The 21,683-nt window shown below is 39.1% G+C and overlaps 1 protein-coding gene across 1 annotated transcript in view; it reads right to left on the bottom strand.

Annotated features, from left to right (window-relative positions):
• LOC138932720 (A-kinase anchor protein 200) overlaps positions 1-21,683 on the bottom strand; it is a 49,729-nt gene that overhangs the window by 3,838 nt on the left and 24,208 nt on the right. Inside the window, exon 5 of the mRNA XM_070294834.1 lies at positions 1,070-3,856. Within this exon, the coding sequence (XP_070150935.1) occupies positions 1,070-3,856 (2,787 nt within the window). The remainder of the gene's footprint in view (positions 1-1,069; positions 3,857-21,683) is intronic.

Here is a 21,683-nt window from a genome sequence, read left to right as displayed (position 1 = left end):
GGGCAGCGTAAAGAATTGAAAATTCCGCTGACGAATCCCTTAGATATAAGAAAACTCGGCATGCGCAAGTACAAGATGCTTATACGAAGACACAACAGATGCAATTACGAGAACAGCACGACAGTAAGTATCGAGATCTTCTAATGAGCATATCTATTAAAATCTAAAACGTCAGCTACCACGCGCGTGTCATTAGTCCAACTGCTTTTACGTCTATCAGTGAGATTCACACTAGAGGTACCTCTAATATTTGAGCGCCTATGTTATATTAGTATAAGAGCGTTCGACATGAAAAAAAAAAAGGATAACAATCTTCTACAGAAATTACATTAATTGGCGCGATTGATCCGCTATTCACCGCGCCGTAAAAAAATATTCTACTACAGCGCATTAATTTTAATCGTATAAAAAAGTCATGTTAATACTGTCAAGAAAACCAAGAGGCAAACAACACAGGTGATAACTGGTAATGATGGTAATAAATGGGGTAGAGAGGAGAGCTGGGTGGAAGCGTCGGAGGATATCGAGCAGCAGAGTAAGGCTTGTTAATCACGTTCGACAGAACGAAGGATGCACACGAGACGAGACCCTCAGGCGTTGGAACACAACAGGGAATGCATCGGGACAGAAAACGTATTTTGCAGACTCTTTGAGGATCCGCCGGCTCCTCCTAGGTCGTGCATCGACACACCCGAACGACTGGCAAAATGTAATTTTGTTCTCGAAACTCGAGAATTATGCAAGACCTCCCGCACATCGCTGTCAGTCTCATTCAATGTTACCCTTCGTCGAGAGAACGGGGCAGAAAGGCGAGATTGTTTGATACTGGCAGTTTGCTGGATATGAAAAAGTTTTAAGGATTCAAAATATGTATCAATAATGATCGGATTCCGGGTATTGAAGGGAGATGTGGGAATCGGAGGAGAACCGATGTTTCTTTCAGGCGATAAGACCACAGAAACAGTAATGGTGCGGATCGTACGACGAAGATATATGCGGAACGAGGGACCCGCCAAAGAACTTTGGCCGGCCGCATTCATGCCAGGAGATTGTGTTGCATGTTAGTCACCTGGTGATGCTCCTTGGAGACAGTTGATGGGACGGTGTTCGACAATTCACACGACAACAAGGCCTCTTCCTGGCTTTCGGTCTTCGCTAGGCACTCGGCCGCCAGCCTCTGCTTCAATTCAATGTCCGACTGATTGTACAAAATCATCGGTTCGCTCAGTGACGCGGGTTGTTCGCGATTGCTGATGTCGTCATACAAGGGAATTTGTGAGCAATCTCTCGTGGAGGTTTCTGTCGCGATGCCGGATGCGATATTGGCATTGGATTGGAAGTTGGGACTTATAGGCGGTGTGAGGAGCGTCTCTGTCGGATCTCTCGGACTAGCCGCGTGCTCGACGGGAGCTGGTGGTAACTTGTTTGTGGACACGTTCGGAGTGACAATCAATGATAACGGACAAGAGAGCTCTTCCGGTGGTAAAGGATAATCAAAAGAATCTAAACTTTGCATCCCCGTGTCTTCCGGCGCCGGGGGAAGATCTTCCAACGAGATGGGCATGTTTTCTAGTCCGGGTGAAAGAACTCGTGTCGGAGAGTGTCTCTTTGAAACGGACGAAAAATCTGAAAACGCTATTTGCGGAGAATATTTCGAGTCTTGTAAAGAGCAGCATTCAGATGATGTACAATCTTTTGGTAAAAGAAGACATTTTTCAACTTGTTTGGTTTGTTCAATCTGCGACGGAGATGTTACAAATGTTTCTGTCTCAATGCCTGAAGCAGATATCGCGATTGAAACTTCTCTGTTAACGATATGTTCTGTTTCATTTGCAATATCTTGAAGTTCGTATATTTGCGGATTGGTTGAGGCTTGCAAATTTTCAGGTGGAGCTGGTAGCGTGTCTTCTATATCAGTTATCTTTATTTCGTTTTTAATAATATTATCAGACATGTTAATAATTTCGTTTAACGGTTCACCTGTGACATCTTCCGGAGCGGACATATCTTCTTCGGAGATCAATGTCTCTTTCGTAGGTAATGCGGTATCTGATTCTGTTTCGTTCTCAATTTTTTCTTCGTCAGTATCAAGAATCACCTTGATGGACTCGGTGGTATCGGAGAGCTCCTCCACGCTATCATCTTCTGGAATGATCATCGCCGGCTTAGCTTCTACTACAATATCCTCCGAAACTGACAGAGGACCTTCTTCGGAATTTATGAATAATTCAGTCGGTAAAGTTATCGATGCAATTCTTTCTTCCTCCGGCGCGTATTTCGCATAATCGTGTTCATATTCGATCGGTCTTTCGGACAAATGTTCTTCAATTTTTGCATCTGAAGATTGCTTCGGTTCTTCTTTGAGTGAATTTTCGATTTTCGAGGGTGTAGAAATGGCTTTCGATGATATCTTTGACTCAACAGCCACACATTTGTCAATTGAAGGAAGATCCGAATCCGATAATTTCTTCATTGATTCTACGTGTTGCATTGTTTCACTTGGACATTCCATTTTTTCAATCTCAAGATTTGTAGATGATAAATGTTGCTCTATCGTCGGATATGCATCTTTTGATTCATTTTCAATCGACGGTAATGTTCCAATCTCAACTTCGTTACTATCAGTGCTAGGTAGTTCATTTATCTTCATATCACCTTCGCAGTTATTTATCTCACTCTTTATTTGACATTCTACGACTAAAGGCTCATTCATAACTTTAGCAACAATATCGGAAACTTCCTCTACCGTTGAAAAAACCGTAACTTCTGGCAGTTTCTCGTTACTGATATTTATCGGACACTGATCCAGAGAATCGCTTTTTCTCACGCTGCTATTGATAAACGGATCTATCTCTTTAGAAATAAAGGGAAATTCTGTTTTGCTTTCTACCACATCTTCGTTCTGCATGGTTTTATTATCGACCAGTTCAATCAACTGCTTCCTCGTATCACGTTCCACTTCTGGTAACGGCGACGCTTCCTTTACCTTATTTGCCTCACTTTTTTGGCACTTCGATACCTCTTTCGTAACAGAGCTCTCCAACATACTCTCTACCTTTGATTCGATCTCGACTTCTTTATTGTCGCAGGTACTAGCTAACGTCTTCCCTACCATCTTCGCAACATCTTGAGATGTCTCGATCTCGATCTTGATCTTGGCGTCTACCACCGGCGAGCACTCTACTTTCGCGAGGACGAAAGTCGTTTCCGTCGGGGGCAAGTCGGCGGAGGAACCAAATGATGTCGGAGACGCGATAGTGGGGACAGAGGATTCGCGGATTTCTTGGGGAACATCGTCGCAGGACGCATCGAGCGGTGATGTCGGCATCGACTCTTCCTCGTCAGCAGCCACGGCAGGCAATTTAAGTGCCTCGGTCAGGGCCGTGGCACTCGCTGCGGCCTGCCGAGCCTGCTGCAAGGGCGACGGGTCTATGGGAGTCGGCGGTGGACTGGACGGGAGCAGGGAGGGAGGGTCCTCACTGGTTTTCCTCTCAATGATAGACGGTGTCGCGACTGGCTGGACACGAACTGGGATCTCTACCGGGTCCGTTACGGACTGACCGCCGGCTGACTGACTGACCTCGACTACTTTTTTCTCGGCCTCGACTTTTTCGACCGTCTCCTCTTTCTTATCCTCGACGGACGGGACGGGAGTGGGGGCAGAGGGAGTGGGTTCTTCTTTCTTTTCGTCGACCGGGCTAGCAGCTGCTGCTGGCAATGCCGTGTTGGACTCTTCCTTCGGTTCGGCCGCTGCTACCGGGGCGGCTACCTGCTCGTCCGCCGATGGACTGCTCGCTGCTGATTTCTCCTCCGGACTGCTCGTGGCAGCCGTCGCGTTCTCTGCATCTTCGCCACCCTGAAATAATCGAGAACACACCATTTTAGATATTTTATATGATGTAATAAGTTATGTTCTTTATTTTAAATATATAATTATTTTTAATTCTAATATTCTAATATATAAATTTACATGAAAACTATCGTCTTCATCATATTATATTGACATTGAATAGAAAAATAAGGTGCATCTTATCGTAGTTTTTAAATAATTAATTTAATCATAATTCAAATTCATTAATTAAAATAGGAAAAAAAATTGTACACAATTATACTTCGCATAGAAAAACATCAATTATCTAATAGTTTTGTCACTCGATCGGCCCTGCGTAAAATGAGAAAGGTGGGTTTCTACGCCACGTGGATGCAACACGATGGAGAAAAATGTTGGCTTGGCTCAGTCGAGCGCGATATTATTTTTTTGTTCGCCATGAGGGGGCCGCAGACGATTATAACGTGCATACTCCCGAAGCAAGGGTGAGGCTTCTCCGAGCAATTCGAATAAAAACGAGGGTGAACAGCTTAATGATACGTCGACGCGAAGCAAAAAAGAAAGAGAGAGAAAGTGCAGTATGTAAAGAGACGTTCGTACCCTTGCTATACACGAGGGTACAAAGAGGGCGACGCACGGCAGGGCGCCGAGAGTTACCAACGTTCTCACCCTTTAGGGACTGTGGCAATCGTGTCACTGTGTCAATAAGCATTTTTTTTTTTTTTTCCCCAAAACGCAACTCTGTCAACGCGTGAAATAATACAAGAGATTTATTCGCCCAGCGAATTCACGGTCGCATAAAAAGCAATTGTGTCGTGATTACCGCGTAAATAACGACATTAGGCACGTTGATGAAAGAAGAGAAGAACTCTGTATATATGACGGCGACACAAGTGCCATATCGTTTGTTCGCATAATTTCGTTATCAGCACGGTAACGTAATATGCAGATAGAAATGGAGTGTAAGCGAAATAAAAATATGGGCACGTTCCATCGGTGGCACATGCCGATGGATTATTACGTTCAAAAATATTCATTGTTTTTAATACAATAAATTCAGGCGCACAAGTTTTATTTGTTACAATTATCCGATTATACGATCACTTAATCTTTATTTATTGAAAATGGAGAGAACGTTGCAGAAATATAAAATAATATATATAAATACATCTTTAAGTAAGTATATGATAAATGTCTATAAATAAAGATTTAAATAAGTTTAAAACAATCAAAATAAAATAAAATATGATGCATGACTAGTTGTGTGCAACGCGGATTTCATTGGCAGTCATTAGTCTTCGCGTTATATAAGCGACAAAGAGAACTGACAAAGAGACAAAATCAATTCTTGAAACCCGAGAGGAAAACAGAAACCGGACGTGAGAAATGCGTCGTGAGCTTTATTGTCCTACGTTTTATATCGATCGTTGACGCCGCTTCTCTCGACTCTCTTTTTACAGATTTTCCCTTAAGGGATATAATAAGCTTCTCCGGCTTAAAGAATTACAATTGTGCCCAACGAAACGGCATTTAAAAGGCATTCGCAATCTTTATGTTTTGCTTGTACCCAGAATCACAATTACATTCTTTTTATAAAGAAAACTTTTCTCGTGCAAGACAATATTTCCGATATGTAATACAATGTAAGAGATTATAATAAAATTTTCCGTAAATATAATCCGTATTTATATTTTCTTTAAAAAAAAAAATATACTTTTAATTTTAATAAAACATTTTACGTCTATAAGAGCGATATCATTTGTCGAGAAAATCTGTTCTAAATTTTCTAGCTCTAAATTTCGCTCGGAACTTTCCATCCGAGATTCTTCCGCTTCCGTTCCGAGTCGCCACCGATATTTAATTGCAATGCATCGAGGTGAAAGCGACCGTAAATGGACGCTCGCGTCGCGAGAATTTGGCCTAATACCAAAAGGTAAAAACGCACGACAAAAACTGGCGATCGGCCAGGGTCGTGTACCGAGAGCATTGTCCGCAACGGAGGCGAGTACACCAAGGTAATGAACTTCCGGTTGCACGGCGTACTCTTACGACGAGAAATCGATCAAGAAATTGCCCGCTTCCCTACATACGAATTAGCGTTGGCCAATTCTGAAAAGATTAACGGCAACTCTATAAAAGACGTGCCAAAAAGAAGTTGCGTACTAAATGCAGAATCTTTCTGTACAAGAAAAACAATGTGCAGTTAATTCTTCTAACAAAAAAAAATTGTAATTTTCTCTATTACTTTTAAAATTTCATTTTACTAATATTTTAAAAGCAAATAAATGCAAATAAATTATTAAGAAGTAAAAGGCATTATATCTCATGTTAAGTATAATCATTTTACAAAATTTCTGACTTAAGAAATATTACTAAGAAAAGAATTTCGTATTCAGGATACTTTATGAATAGCAAATACATTCATTTCACATAAGCAGCAAACTGGGAAAGCCTCTCTCGGTACATGATACTTTTCGTCGGTTCTAAATGGCTTTATTATGACTCTATATTTAAACGGGAAAAACGTAGTTTCCGACGTTTTCAGCTATTTGAAAGCTGGCCAAAGAAATCAAATTATTCATGCCATGAGATATTTATCTTTCAATGTCGTCAAAGGATGCAATAACGTATATCAATTTACAACGATTTCACCGGTAAGCGTACCGTTTGTAATTACGCCATTAACATTACAGGCTAAACGCGTTTCCGAGGAACAAAAGTGAATAAGTTAATTTCGCGCTAACGGGCGCTAAATTTTTGATCATCCTGTAAAACGATCGTGAATGAGCGCGAACGGGCGCTCTCTCGGAAGAGCCGATCAAGTGCCTGTAACTTTTATACCCTCGCGAGAAACATTAGAAATGCATTAACTCTCGCTGGTGAATGTCTATCTCGGACGACCCTCGGGAACCGACATGCTATCCCTCACACCAAAATGTTCGGAAATTTTCACCCTCCGATTTCGAGAAAATTTGGTAGATTTGCGGGGCAAATACTACGTCAATGTGAAATCTGTAAATGTATCTGTTGATAAATTCGAAACTCTTCGAAGACTCGTTTAATCATGTATTTTAGAAAAATCTTCAATCTTTGTATTAGTTCTTTCTATTCCCTGAGTTTTTCATTCCTAAAATTTAAATATCAACTTAAATAGAATTATATGTCTTGGTTATTTCCTCCTTTTGCAAATTTTCTTCATCAAGATTGTAAAAAAAAAAAAGAGTTGAAAAAATTCCTTTCATAACACACGTAATGTTGCAATATATGTCATGTTTATTCAACCGTGCGCATTATCCTATCTGCCATCGCCAACAGGACAGCTGGCACTCGCCGATATTGAAATCAATTTCCTGTTTGGGAAAAAGTTAGCTAGAGCAACGCGACTCGTTGAAATAATCGCATTAACGACTGTCACATCCTGTCACTCCAATATACAGTCACATTTTAACAACGGTAAACGAATAAACTTTTTCAGAGCGTCGATGCCACAGATTTATAAATCCATTACAAAAAATCTTTATCAAGTTTTCATAAAAATAAATTGTCCTTATGTATAATTCTAAATGTTATTTCCCTTCGTAATAGAGTACCTCTAGAACGAGACGATTTCATGGAACGAAAATAGAAAACATAATAGCTAGTACGCCATCGACGTTCCGGAAGTAATTTCGCGTATTTAACGAGCGTGACTTAGACAATGGCTACGCTAATGATTCGCAGGTGTTTCGCGAGAGACTCATTGACCTATCGACGGTATTCCGCCAAACGATGACATGTTCATCCAACATACCTCGTATGTTCGTAGCCTCGTCTCTTTTACTATCGATACACACCGTGTATCGATTTTAATGCTTGAAAACCGGTGCGAGATATACACGAGCAACAAACTATCGTTTGTTTTAACTCCTCCATTCTTTCGCTAGATAAATTATGGGTATTTATCCGGTTCACCGGAGCATATTCGCCGGCAATATTGGCCAACTAACTCAAACGCGATCAACGAGAGAGAGAGAGAGAGAGAGAGAGAGAGAGAAACACGCGTGTTCGATGTAGGCATGAACGTCGAAAAACGCCGATAGTTATCGAGAAAGGAGAGAGAAAAATCGTCCATTGTTCGGTCGTATCTGCGCATCGATATGAAACGTTTCGAAATGCTCGTCGTACCATTTCCACTGCATGCACGACAATTTCGCCATCGATTTAATGCGATTGTGAGATAAATCGATAATCGGTATCCGACGATCCACTCACGCTCGCTTCCTACCGAGTACCACGGCATAATTGGAACGTTACGAAAATAGTGGACATTTAAACTGATACTTTTTTTTTTTTTTTTTTTTTTTTTTTTTTTTTTTTTTTGGAAAGGATATCTTACATTTAAAGTTAATAAATTTAATGCATCATATATATATATATACAATTAAATTATATTTGAATAAACTTCCGCAATTAAATTCTCTTATTTCGAATTAATATTCTTAGGTCGCGCTTATACATAATAAGGTTGCTCCTCTTCATGAAACGAGGAACGAAATCGCTAATTTCCTTGCCGACGGCTCTAGGTTTCCGCGATACTTGGCACGCGACTCTCACGAGCCGGTTAATAATCCGCGTAGATAGAAATCTGACACGAAAGCCGACGCGAGAAGCCAGCTCGCAGCCGGCGTGTAAATGGCTCTTTAGGTTGTGGCGAGCGTCTCGCGTGTTTCACGCTTTGCGGTGGCGAAAGAAGTCTTCTTATCCGGCATATCCGTTGGCCATGCATAGATCTACACCTCGTAATTGAAGCATTCGAAGTAAGAACACGGCACCGGTCCATAATTCACAAGATTCGCTTTACATAAGACTTCATATTCGAAGTGAATCTTATGAATTATAGAACAACGTACCTCATTCGAGCACTAGAACCCTTCAATTTGTACAACAAGGGAGTTATCAACGAAAATTGTTGTCGATTCGAGTTTTACTTGACAATTATAAATTTTTCTATAAATGTCTGTGTTCTTCCCCTTGTCTCTCGTAATATATGTATAGTAAAAGATTTCCAAGAATAGTTTACCTTTAGAACGTGCATAAAACGGCTGAGGGTAATAATTTAATCTCGTAGCACCTCGCCCGCGGCACGAGCGAGCAACCGCTTGCCGCTAAATTTCGATAAATCTCGTTGGAAATTCATAGCTAATCGGGGCTTTAATGCGCGCTTTGAGCGCAGACCGGGCATGAATTGCATTTTTCCTCGCGGGCTATAATAACATTGAAATTCGTCCTTAATGAAAACCGGGCCGGTTATCCCAATTCGACGCTGATAATAGCCAATGTAGCTCAAAACAATATTGTTGAAAGAGGTCAAGCGAAATATATTGAAGAAAAATTTTCGCTTTAGAAATAATAGAGAGATTGTAGATCATAAATTGTTGTAATCATCATCGTCACAAAAATTATAAAATTAAGTTAAAAGTAAAATTACTCTTGTTGATGCGATCTCATCACGGATGAAATAAAAAAGTGCACTGTGTTTCGAAGAAGGAACTAGTATGATCTTTAGACTCAAGTGACTAACTATCTCCACGCGAGTATGGTACCACTGACATTTTCGTCGACGAGAGCTTCGGTTGGCGAAAGCCATTCGCGTCATTGCGTTCCTCGCGCGAGCTATTTTCGTACGATTCACGTCTCACGCGAATGCAAGAGTGTCAGTTTACCGTGACAGATATTTGTCCATTTTAAACAAGTACACTCGTTCCGATCAAAGTATTAAATTAAGCGAGATTAATACTCGGAAAAAAATTGACTTTTCAAGAGATCAGTAGTCATCAGCGAATAAATTATTTTTTTCTTCCGATAAATTTACTAGCAAAGTTTATATATCCCATACCGTAAATAATTCTGTATCACCTACCGGAACTGCAGCAACGCCCAACAGTGGAACGTAAGTTAACATTCTTCGGGTACCGCGTGCGAGGGCACCCGCCGCCCTGCACACACCACCGCCCAAATTGCGCCCTGCTTTTAGGACGTATTCCATCTTGGGACAAGTCTTCGATTAATTCTGCACTCATAAACTTGTAATTTCGTTGCGAAATCTTTTTCTCTTTAATTGAAATAATTATAATGAACGATCGAGATTCTCGCAATATTTATTCTAATAATTTTTAAGAAATTATATATATCTCTTTTACAACTATTCCTGAAGTAAAAAAATGGAATATAAATTAGTAGTTTGTTATATAAATATGTAAATAATATTGTTATTTAATATTAAGTAATTAAGCATCTAATAATAATTTTTTTTCGAAAGTTGTTGAAAATCTTAAAATAAATGAAAATATAAAATATCTATTAATATTGCAATTGAATGTACAGAGAATAGCATAATTTTAAATGATATTCAACCACGCGCATTTGCTTTACCAAATACGTCGTACGAATATTTCAGTCTATATTTAGAATACTTGGAGATTGCTTCTATATATAATCTGAGACTTCAGCATTCTCTATTAATAGAATCGAATCATCAATTGCAAATAATTGATCCTACGCAGAGATCTAATTTGATCGGTACGAATCATTCAAAAAAATCATTACGATTTACATGTAGCATAAAATTGCACTGCAAATAAAATAAAAAGAACTTCTTTATAATTTATTTATATATATATATATATATATATCACTCGTTAATATAATTATTTTTAATGATACAATATTTGATGATCCTTTTTAAATATTAATTTTAAATAATATGTTGCAAAATCGCTGTGTCGCACAAATATTATATGTATTGCAAAATATCCACAAGGAAATTCAGCACCGGAAGAAACTCGATCGTCCATAAATATGTATCTCAGAATATTATAATTGCGACACTACCTCTATCACACACGAGCACAGACACAAATGACAAGTACAGAGACAGATCCGTACGAACTGTTCGCCGTTGGCGAACTACTTGGGCCAGGCTACGGTTTCATGAGGGTTTATATAGAGGATCGTCCCACGTCTTGCTGTAGGAAGAGAGAGAAAGAGAGAGAGAGAGAGAGAGAGAGAGAGAGAGAGAGAGAGAGAGAGAGAGTCACACATGGAAAACTAGAAAGAGAACGAGAGAAACTCGCGCGAGAGGAATTAGTCACTAGTTACTAAAACAGGTAACTAAAGAATTAAAGTAAAATATTAATTGTAAAAAAAATTTAGAGAAAAACGAATTTTTTTTAGAAAAACTAAAAAATAGTGAAGATATTTCTATAACATAAATCTTAATTTAATCAAATATGCGATTTAAACGTGTCTCTAGACTATTTTGAGAATATACACGATTGTATATTAGTATCTACATATTTATGTCGGGGTAGTGAGATTCCCCGAAGAGATAGCAGAGGAAAATGAGGAAAATTGACCCGCGTCTTTGTATATACAAAGATACAAAGCAAGACGACGGACTAGATAATAGAAGACTCGGATGAAGAGAAAGAAAAGCCAAGGCGTGCAGCAACACACTACCTACGTAGTGAAGAAACAAGGAAGAGAAAGATCTTCCGAGACCGCACGTAGCGTCAATGTAAGAACAACAAAGTGAATTCTTCGCCAAAAAAGGCGAAGTGGTCGCTGATTATCGTAGAGGAGAAAAGAAATGAGAGAGAAAGAAAGAGATAAAGAAATGTCCGATTTATCCTAGAAACGCACAGCTGCTAACCAACCAATACATTGCCACGGACAAAAATTTGCGCCGCAAAACCGCCGCGTTTCTATTCTTGGCATGAGATGAGGAGAGGAGAAACGAGAAGTGCTAAATGACAGAAACGAATATACGGAAATACTCGTTTCTTCTTTTTTTATTAGCGATAAATTTATCTTTATTCTTATTAATATGATAAGGAATTTTCAAATATATTTACTTGAATTGCAAATGATATTCTTCGTACGTGTAAACCAATTTTTTTGGAGGAAGAGAGGAGATTATTCCACAAAATTTTTATACGCAAATCGTTGAAAAAATGTTTGCAATAAAATTTGTTAAGTTTTTGTCTCACATTTATGTATGTTATAGATTATTTTATTATGTTTCATGGAGAAAAATGCAATTATCACAACAAAGAGAGGATGTGCTTGCAACAAATAACAATGTAATCTATTGCAGTGTAATAAAACCGACGTTGCACAATAAATGACGCATATGTCTGACAAATATTTTTTGCACGTGATTTTCATACAAATAGCAGCGCTCTTTAAAAATAACAAGCTTTCGTTTCCAGTTCGAAATGCAATCGATGCACGCTTTTCGCAATTTATGGGAAAACGAATCGCGATCAGGTCGCAGTCGTAGAAATAGTTGAACAGCGTCCAACTGAGTTTATCGTGAACTTTATTGTTCCGCTTTTGCCAAGTGATATTAAATTCGAAAACGCAAGAAAACACATCGGAAAGCCGAAAATAATCGCGGATGTCGTAAAGAAAATTTTTGCAGTTAGCAACATAATTTGAGATTCTCGTGGAAACGTTCGCATGCGTCATTTATCTCTCGCCGCTGCATTTCAATACAATGTCTTATCAAATCACGGCAAAAATAATCATAACTACAATAATTACAATATCGATAAACGAAGTTCACAAAGTCCAGGGAAATTGTACATATTTCCTCCAACAAAGTATATATCCATACATCATAGAAATTTATTTCAATGGCTCACCAGTTCAGATACTAAATATTGAACGAAAATTCAGGCCAAGCATATAAAAATAGACCGCGATAAAATTCAATCCAATATTATTACGAAATCTTTAGACTAAAAAATTAGGATTTTTTTTAGAGAACTTTGTACAGTATAAACGCATAAGATGAAGCTCTTCCGGCGCAGCTTCCACGCAGAATCGTCGGCGGCAGCATCGACTGCGAGTCCCAGAATTATTCTTAGACGAGACAAAGAGGAAGCTTACCAACGGATATATCCTACGCAACGCGTATCGAGTAGCATTTAAACAGATGGAGTCGCTACTATGACGATTCCTTATTATGAGCAACTTAATAATTAACGTTAACGAAGAAAGACGTACGCGTTAATAGGATAGAAGTACTAGTTTCCGCTCGGGCTTTCTTTTCGAAAGAAGAAGAAAACGCTATTTTTACATTATATCGATTTATGTAAACTCGCTAAAAAAATTTTCTGTATCAAAGTCTTAACAACGCGAATTATTACAAATAATATTTTTTAGAGCTCAATTTAAAATTTAAAGTTTAAGAGAGAGAGTTCGGTATAAAAAAAATATTCATATTTTATTTTATATGCAATATTGTACGCTGTTATTGTACACTATTGACCGCTGAAATATTTCGAAGCTAAAATTTTTCAAGAGTGCATACGCGCAAACAGTTATCTCGGATCGGAAGAGCATATTTCCGAAATAACAGCGAGCTGAATTGTTTCGAGCTGAAATACATAAATCTTCTTGCAATTTCACTCGTTAATTCAGCTTGCTCGACCGTCTCTCTCCATCGCGTTATATCGATCATGCCCGGCACAGTCCATTCGTAACGAATATGTCAGTAGTGCAACTCATTCGATTCGCTATAATCCGCTAATTGCAGATCAATGGTTATTCTTTCCTTTACCCTCTATCCTTGCTCTCAATCAATGCAATGAACAAAAGACAAAGAAAAATTTTTGGATTCACCGAAGATATTGTTATGTTTCGATTCGTTACAGAACGAATATAAAACTCTCGATAGTAAAAGCCGACAGTGCTTTAAAATATTCAATTCTCGATTATATATCTGTATGTAGGCGCTATGGATATTAAATATATCTCCATCAAAGATATTTTTCGTCATACAACGTACAATTGCAACGGCGATGTCGTCAGCGTCAATGATACGAATAGAGCAGGCCATATGCATTCTCATATATTCACCCCTTCATCCACCCTCTTCAGCTATTCGCGAGGGTTGCGAAACGCAACAAGGGTATGTGCGACAAGATAGATAAATAGCGAGTCATTTCGCAAAATTCTATTGTGCGATAGTTAAGAAGGGTTAAACGCGGATAGAAGAAACAAGTGCTAAAATCGATTTTTTGAAAAATCGATACTTTTTGAAAGTGTTAAATATCTTTTTCTTATAAATTATGAGTGAGTTGATTATAATTCTCTCTCTTTTAAATATTTATATATTTTTATAATTATTTATCTCTTCGCGTGCACAAAATATAATAAAGTTTCATCGAACATTTCTTCTGTTTGAGAAAGCATAATAAAATAATCAAGCAATGACTATTCTGTGCTCTTCTCACAATATCCGGAATGAAATCGCGTCCTTTAAGAGAGGAACTTACAAGAATCACGAATAATACGGTCATTGCAGCACGTGCGAAATCTCGGTTACGTGTAGTCGAGGCCAGCTATCTTACATAATTGAGAGTCACTATTACGTCGCCTGAGCACGTTTCCCCGGCAACGCTATCTCAACTGGAACCCTGAATGTACCTCGATAAATAGTGAACAACCATTCATGGCTTATCCTTTTTCATAGGCGTTATACCATTTCCGCGTTCCTCGAAGAAAAAAGAATTCTCTTAACCCAAATTGCTTGAGAATCAATATTCCGTGAGAGTATTCTGCTAAATGGTGCTTTAAATTCTACCATCGAAACAAGATTTCTTCAAACTATACTTTTTATTCTCGATCGATATATTTCTACAGATAACAGCGAACGTAAATGGAAAATATTCCATTTTATTATAAATCACAAGAAAAAACTCTGCGCATAAAATATACAAATGATGCAGAAGCAATAGTGTCGTAGGTCAACATTTATTTCGCTATCACGTAAGGATTCTATCGAGAAAGGGGTTGAGTTTGCGGTCGCGGAAAATCAGGAAATCTCGATCGGCTGATATTGCGGCGATGCGAGAAACTCAACGTAACGACCGGCAATCTCGGGGGAGGATTCGTTCCCGAGAACAGAAATGGGTTCATCGATTCGAGTATAGAAACTGCAGTGAAAAAGTCACGATGGCAATTTGACAGGAAGAAAAGAGAAAGAGATGTAGGCGGAGAGGACAGATATAAAGCGCAAACTGGAGCGAAAGATGACCGTCGTGAGCTACCGACATAAATTCGCAATTCGCCGAGTTTTCCTCGATCTTTGAACGAGCAAAAACAAACAAAGAAGGGAGAAGATTGCGACAGCTAAAAGCTTCGTTTGTAATCTTCAAACGTGTTATCAGCGATACAGTTCTCAAAGGGAGTGCGGTATTCTCGAGAAAACGATGAAACGTCAAACTCTTCTTTCGACGATACTTGATTAAACAGTGCCAAGCCTCTACCGTAAAGAATGAATAATAAAACAATGTAGACAATTTCCAACAAAATTCGTAACTTTAACTCTCGTAAAAATTACAACAGTGTTTCCCCGTTTTAATAAATCCCTGCGAGAAAGCTACACTCGTTTATCTTCTCTTAAAAAGAAACATCCTCTTTTACGAGTACGTGAATATTTGCAACCGAAATTTTTATCTCGAATTGACTGTCGTATTAAAGAAAAAGACGGAAAAAGACTAGAGATTTTGTAAACTTCTGTCCGCAATCTCGAAACGTAATCTCGATCGTGGGAAAAAGTTAAAGGGAAACAACCAAAGTTCTTTTCGCTGCAGTTAATTATTGTTGGGTAAAAACTTCTCTAATCTTCTATCTTCACATTCCGATCTAACACGGAGAAGAGAAAAACGGCCAAATATTAATAAAAACATCATAAATTTGGAAAACGGACCATTATCATCACCTTCGCTTTCCATAAAAATCCATAATTTCTTATAACGCAAAAGAATAGACCATTCCGTGATAAAAATAAAATAAAATGAAGAGAGAGAGAGAGAGAGAAAGAGAGAGAGAGAATAATAGTGACAAAAAAATCACCAGAATTTCCGACTGAAATCTCGCGGAACCAGTACGACCAGAATCGCATTTCGAAGTTACTTGGCAGTTTCGAGAGGAGGGGGACGAATCACTCAAGCACAACGCGAGTTTTCGAGAGTGTCGACCTTCGCAATTTCGACCTTCACCGACGTGGCATGTCCGAGAGTGTTCTTGTCCGCGCGAGAATAAGAGAAAAAAAAAAGTATAACTTGAATGGGAAAACTCGTTATCAAGTGTCCCTGCCACAAGCTACGTGCAACTGTCCCGCGGCTTTTATGGAGAACGCGTCAGAGGCTTTCAGACGAGATAGAGAATTCCACCTGGGAAATCACACGATGGCAAGGACGGCGGGCGCATCCAATCGCAATTAACAGGCGAACTTTTAATGAGACCAAACGTTCGATCCACGAGCGTATTTTTCTTTGTCACGATAGCACCAACTGCGGAAACCGCGACTGCGAATTTATCGCCGTGTGTTTTATAGTCGCGCGACAGTTCGATACTGTCACCCTATACGGTAGAGGAAAATTAATTAACAGTAATTAAGAGCGTAGCTTCTAAATTGTGATTATTGTCGATATTACCGTCATTATGACATTCATTGTATGCGAGATCGCTTTCAAACTATGCATATGTAATATCTTGTTTACGTATGGGCAGGTGTAATATTGATCAGCCTATTAACCACGACACTTGCGAAATACGTAATTGATTCGCGAGTACGTTGGTCGATAATTACTGCATATCGCACAGATTGCGAGAAATACTGCGTGCGATATAATTGCACGGTTTTATTTCACTAACATAAAGAAGACGTAGAGACCTTTATTAGGGCGTTATGATAGAGCTGAATCGCGGATATATAACAGTCGTATAATAAAGAGCGTTCTCTTTACCCGACTGCTCTTTCGCGTTTACAAATAAAAAGCAAAATCTCGTATGACGATATCATTCACGGACGTGTATTTTCCACGGGCTCCGAGTTGCAAAAATACCTTATGCCTCACGCTTCTCGTAACAACGCTCGTAAAATGCAACGTAGTAATGCCGGCTTAGCTCGCGCACTCGCTTGCCATCTTTACCATAAATCCGACCGCATACAAATGTTTATACGACGCTTAAGGGAAATGTGGTCGCGAAAATATAGAATACTGACGGTCTTACTGACCGCTTGTCTCTTTCACATGCGAGAAAAATCTCAAGAAAAAAAATTCGATCACGCTAGACAATACAGGGGAGAGATTTTTAATATCTAAAACAAATAAATATGTTGTCATGATCTTTTTCAAAGTATAATTCCGAAAAGTTTCGATTCTCTCTTATAATTTAATTAATATATCAGCGCACGCAAAGCCGTTCGGCATTGACTCTCTTGTTCATACACGAGAGCAGATCGAACCTCGCGTCGACACGGCCCGCGAATGCGAAAAGCCCCGGTAGCCCCGTCGGTCGGCATGGCAACAGCTCCGAGCGTCCCGGCGTCGGGACGCTCGATACTAGACGACGGTGGCGGTGGCGGTGGCGGTGGTGGCGGCGGTGGCGACGACGACGACGACGACGACGCCCAAATCTGAAGGGACGAATGGTCGTCACAAACTAGGTGCGGAAATTCGCCACTGCGGATTTCAGATCGCGATTCGCACGCGATCGCCCGGTGAATTTGTCCCCCCCCTCCCCACCACCATCCCTCTCCGGAGTCCCCCCTCGCGAAACATACACGCGCGAAAATGAGTGCGTGGGCGCCACGGGGTCTCGCAACGATGGCAACGACACGCTACAAAACAACATTGCGCAAAGTGATAGCCGAGTTCTTGATTCTCTCGTTTTTCAATGTAATGTAAAAAAACAAATGAGGTTTTTAAAATATAATTAAATAAAAATTATTTCTGTATAAATTGCACACTATAATTTTATAGCTTACCCTTATCCCTCAACCTGAGAAGTTGAGGATCAAGAGAACGGCAGATTAATTTTATTGAAAAATTCGATACGCAAATTATAATCAATCTTTGAAATCAATGATTATTTATCTATCATTTGTTATCATTGTATTGATAAATTTCTTTTCTGTTGCATTTTTATTATTAGAAATTGATCATGATAAACCCGATTAAAATTGCTTACATTTCACAATATGATGGAGTGAATAAAAATTTTATATATTTCTAAGATATATAAAAAGATATAAAAAAATTTATATACGATATATATAAAACAGATCTGCTTCACTGATTTTCGTAATATGCTTTCTTGCGCACGTAACATCCCAACATACGTCACATAAGATATAATCATTTTTATTTTTGTCATTGATGCATTGGCATCATTAAAAAATGCCAAGAAACCGAGATATAAAAAACGTAAATAAGAGAGATACTCGAAAAGTAGACGGATAAGCGAGAGTCGTGAGTTTTAGATCAACGCTCATATCGATGAACGCGCTCCTTCATAATAAATGAGAGCTGTCGAGATCTTTAAACTGGCACACTTCGGTTAAACTTAAATCCCGATTAATAAAAAATGAGAGACGAATGACATAATACAGCGCATCCCCGTTTTCTTCTACTCGTTATATATTTTGACGAATAATACGAAAACCAGGGACAACGAACGATGCATTTTTCATCGTGCTCGACGCGAGATATCGATCTATTATATTTATGAATACAGGTATGTCTCTCTCGCGCATTTGCGAAATTAGTTTTCCTGGTTTACACCGGCGCGCATTTATTTCCTCGTTTCTCATCCCCTCGGTGGTCCCCATCCCACCTTCCGGTATCGTTACGAGAGTAAATTGGAGTCACCGGCAAGAGAAATGTCGGTTCCTTCATCAAAATATGAAGCTCCTTCGTGGCTTATGGTGAGAGCGGTGGGTAGTTTTTTTTCTCTACCTCCCCCCCCCCTCCCCTACCAGTGCTCTAGGAAAGATGCACTTGATTACCTTCTCTAAAGGAAAGCCATCTTTTACAACCGCCTGCTTTCGATCGCCTCATTTACATTATAGTGTTACAAAAGATATGTGTCTCCGATAAGATATAAGATGAAAAGATATGGCCGTATTTATAATATTTTCAAGTCGTTTAATCGTTTTAGAGAAAAAGTTTGGAAAATTCGGAAAATCAACATTTCGGCGTAAATTTTCAATCTAATACATATCGATTTATATTATATCACCTATATAGTTAAGTTTCTGTATCAGAAAAATTTTTAAATAAAAGTACGAAAGTGAACTTTTCCATTCTCTGTTGGATTTTAAACGTCGAGTGAAAATCTCGGAATTTTTCCTCTGTTGATCGTCCGTCTCGTTATCGGACGTGCCACGACGAAAAGAGAGAACTACGACTAGACCAATATTTGACAGGAAGAAGACTGGCCATAAGATTACAGTCATCGATGAACGCGTCTTGTCGCGCCACCGAGAACACCATAGAAATTCACGGAAACATTCTGTCTCGAACGGAAATTAATATTCTCTATATATAATGATTACTGAAGTAATATTAATTATAAAAGAGCTAACGTTAAAAAAATGATCAAACACCAAATATATATATATATATAGTTATTATATATTATATATTTCTATTATGTGCATTTGATAAAAAATTGATGACGATCTAACAAGAAGATTATTATCTTTCGTCATGCTTGTAATATGATTTCTTGATGATAATAATTTTTCTGGTATTTCCTTTTTACAGACGCGCAACAGATTTTTCCAATTACAATGCAGGGAACGATCGACTATAAAGAAAATAGCAAAACGAAATGTTCGCCGTCGATAACAGGTTCTCCAGATAATCCGTTTAATCCGAACAACCTCCGGATGGCTTTTAGACACGTACAAGAGAAAAGCCTTCGACAGTTCTGGCCGTTCGCCAAGCACTTCTCGAGTCTGATTAGTTTGTAATTGCGTATTATTTTCTCCGTTCGCGAAGTAAGACAGTATGGAATAACAGACCAGAAGGCAGAATACAAAAAGAAACAAGATAATGTCAAGCTTCGACATTTTGAAATCGCGAAAGATGAAGAGACTTCTCGAGACTTTTTGCTTCGATAATGCTAATGAAGACATTCAAAATAACAAGATAATTCGATATTAAAAATTAAAATTATTTAGCGACATTACATTATTTTTTATATAAAATTGTCAAACTGACAATTCAAATTGTCAGAGTGTTCAGTAGATAATAAAAATATTGCGTCAAACGTTTCGAAACGTTTTTTTATTCAATCGAATTTTTAAAATTTGATGTATTAGGAGTTTACAGAATCAAATATCAAAGGATACTTTTCGAATTTACTCGATCGTCCTAACTTTGCAACGTGATCCTACCGTGCAAGGACGTGAATTTCGAGGGACGAAAAATGTCGAACATGGAAAAGGCGACCATTGGCGTGCGTCTTTCACGCGCGTATCATCGAAGGGGTCGAGAGCCTATAGGTCCTTTGAACACGGTCATGGACCTCTTTTGTGTCCCGTCACAATATAAAAAGCCGCCGACCCTTCTTAAAGTTCCTTTTCCGTTTCTCCTCTACATCAGGGTTTTTTAACGGAATTTCAATCGAGTACGCGCCACGTTCGTTCCTGAGCGTTGAAAAGTGATCGTTAAAGAGGAGAGGGTCCTGCTACCTTGTTAACTTTCCATCTTTCCCCATCCGTTAAGCGTCTCTTGAAATTCGATGACTGCGTAGATACATGTGCGCGTAATATCAACGTCGTATTTTTCCGCTCGATATTCAATCAATTTACGGGTATGATGAGTGGAACATTAAGCAATTTCCGTGTAGAAAAACTTTTCTTCATTGCCGGACGAGGAAACACAGTTTGCTCGCTTAATTTCCGCGATCAAAAGTTGGGACGCCGCGGTTGCAAGAATTTACTTAGCGAACTTTTCTCCGCTCAATGCCGAAAAGTCTTTAGATAGAAAGTAGAATTGAAATACTTGAACAATTTTTCACGAAGTTTGACGGAATTGGCGGTCCGGATATTATCATGAATAATGATCGGAAGGCAACTCTCAGAAAAAAAAAGAAAAAAAAAGTTGAAAGATTGTAAGAAATCGTACCGTTACTTTGAACGTTTTCAAGATATTCGCGGCAGATATCGCGAAAAAGAAAAAAATTCGACGCGACACGTCGAATCTCGTTCGAAACGCCCTGTATTTCGTCTCCACCGAAGTGAATCTGCACGAGAGAGTCTCGGGGCTCTTCATCCGAGTTTTTCATTCCACCTGTCGCATTGCGTCAGGCTTCCGAACGAGAGCGCGTAAAGTTAGAAACGGAACGCGATTGGCGAAACGTAAGAACACCTTTCGGATATCGGTGCTACATGTCGCGCGTCGTTATTGTCGCTACGAATCCGAACAGAAACGAGGACCGAGTAAGGAAAATAAAAAAGTATACTTCAAACTCGATATTTGCACCATGGTTCTGCCCCATTCAAAAATTGTGTTTAATGGTTAAAAAAATTATTTCAACTTTTAAATTATATATATATATATATATATATATATATATATATATATAGAGAGAGAGAGAGAGAGAGAGAGAGAGAGGAGTTGCAGATATCGAAGAATGAGGAAGTGTCGTTTTACAGAGGTGTGTGAGCATAAAACCGAGCCGACAGATATACGCGCGCAGAGAAACCCGAAGAACCGTGGGATGAATTTCATCGGGGCCATTAGGAATGAAATCGAACCGAGCGGGACACTACCGCAACGCATACGAAACCGGTTTTCAGCACTTGAACCGTCGCCATTCTCTGTCGCAACGGATTTACTCTCCCGGTATATATCGACGAAACTGCACATGCGCGCATCGTAGCATGTGCAACGCTGTGACATTGACAGGTTTACAGATACCGGATCCCATAGTGTCGCCGTGTCTTGTCATATGGCGGTAAAATTTCTTACGCGATTGTTGCAATAAAACGAAATTATGCATATTG

This window comes from Polyergus mexicanus, unplaced genomic scaffold, assembly GCF_030449975.1.
Source record: "Polyergus mexicanus isolate NDT 795.1 unplaced genomic scaffold, iyPolMexi1.0 SCAF_4, whole genome shotgun sequence".
In the NCBI taxonomy this organism is placed as follows: domain Eukaryota; kingdom Metazoa; phylum Arthropoda; class Insecta; order Hymenoptera; family Formicidae; genus Polyergus; species Polyergus mexicanus.
Note: the sequence above shows the minus strand (reverse complement) of the source record. Positions and strands in the feature narration are given on the sequence as shown.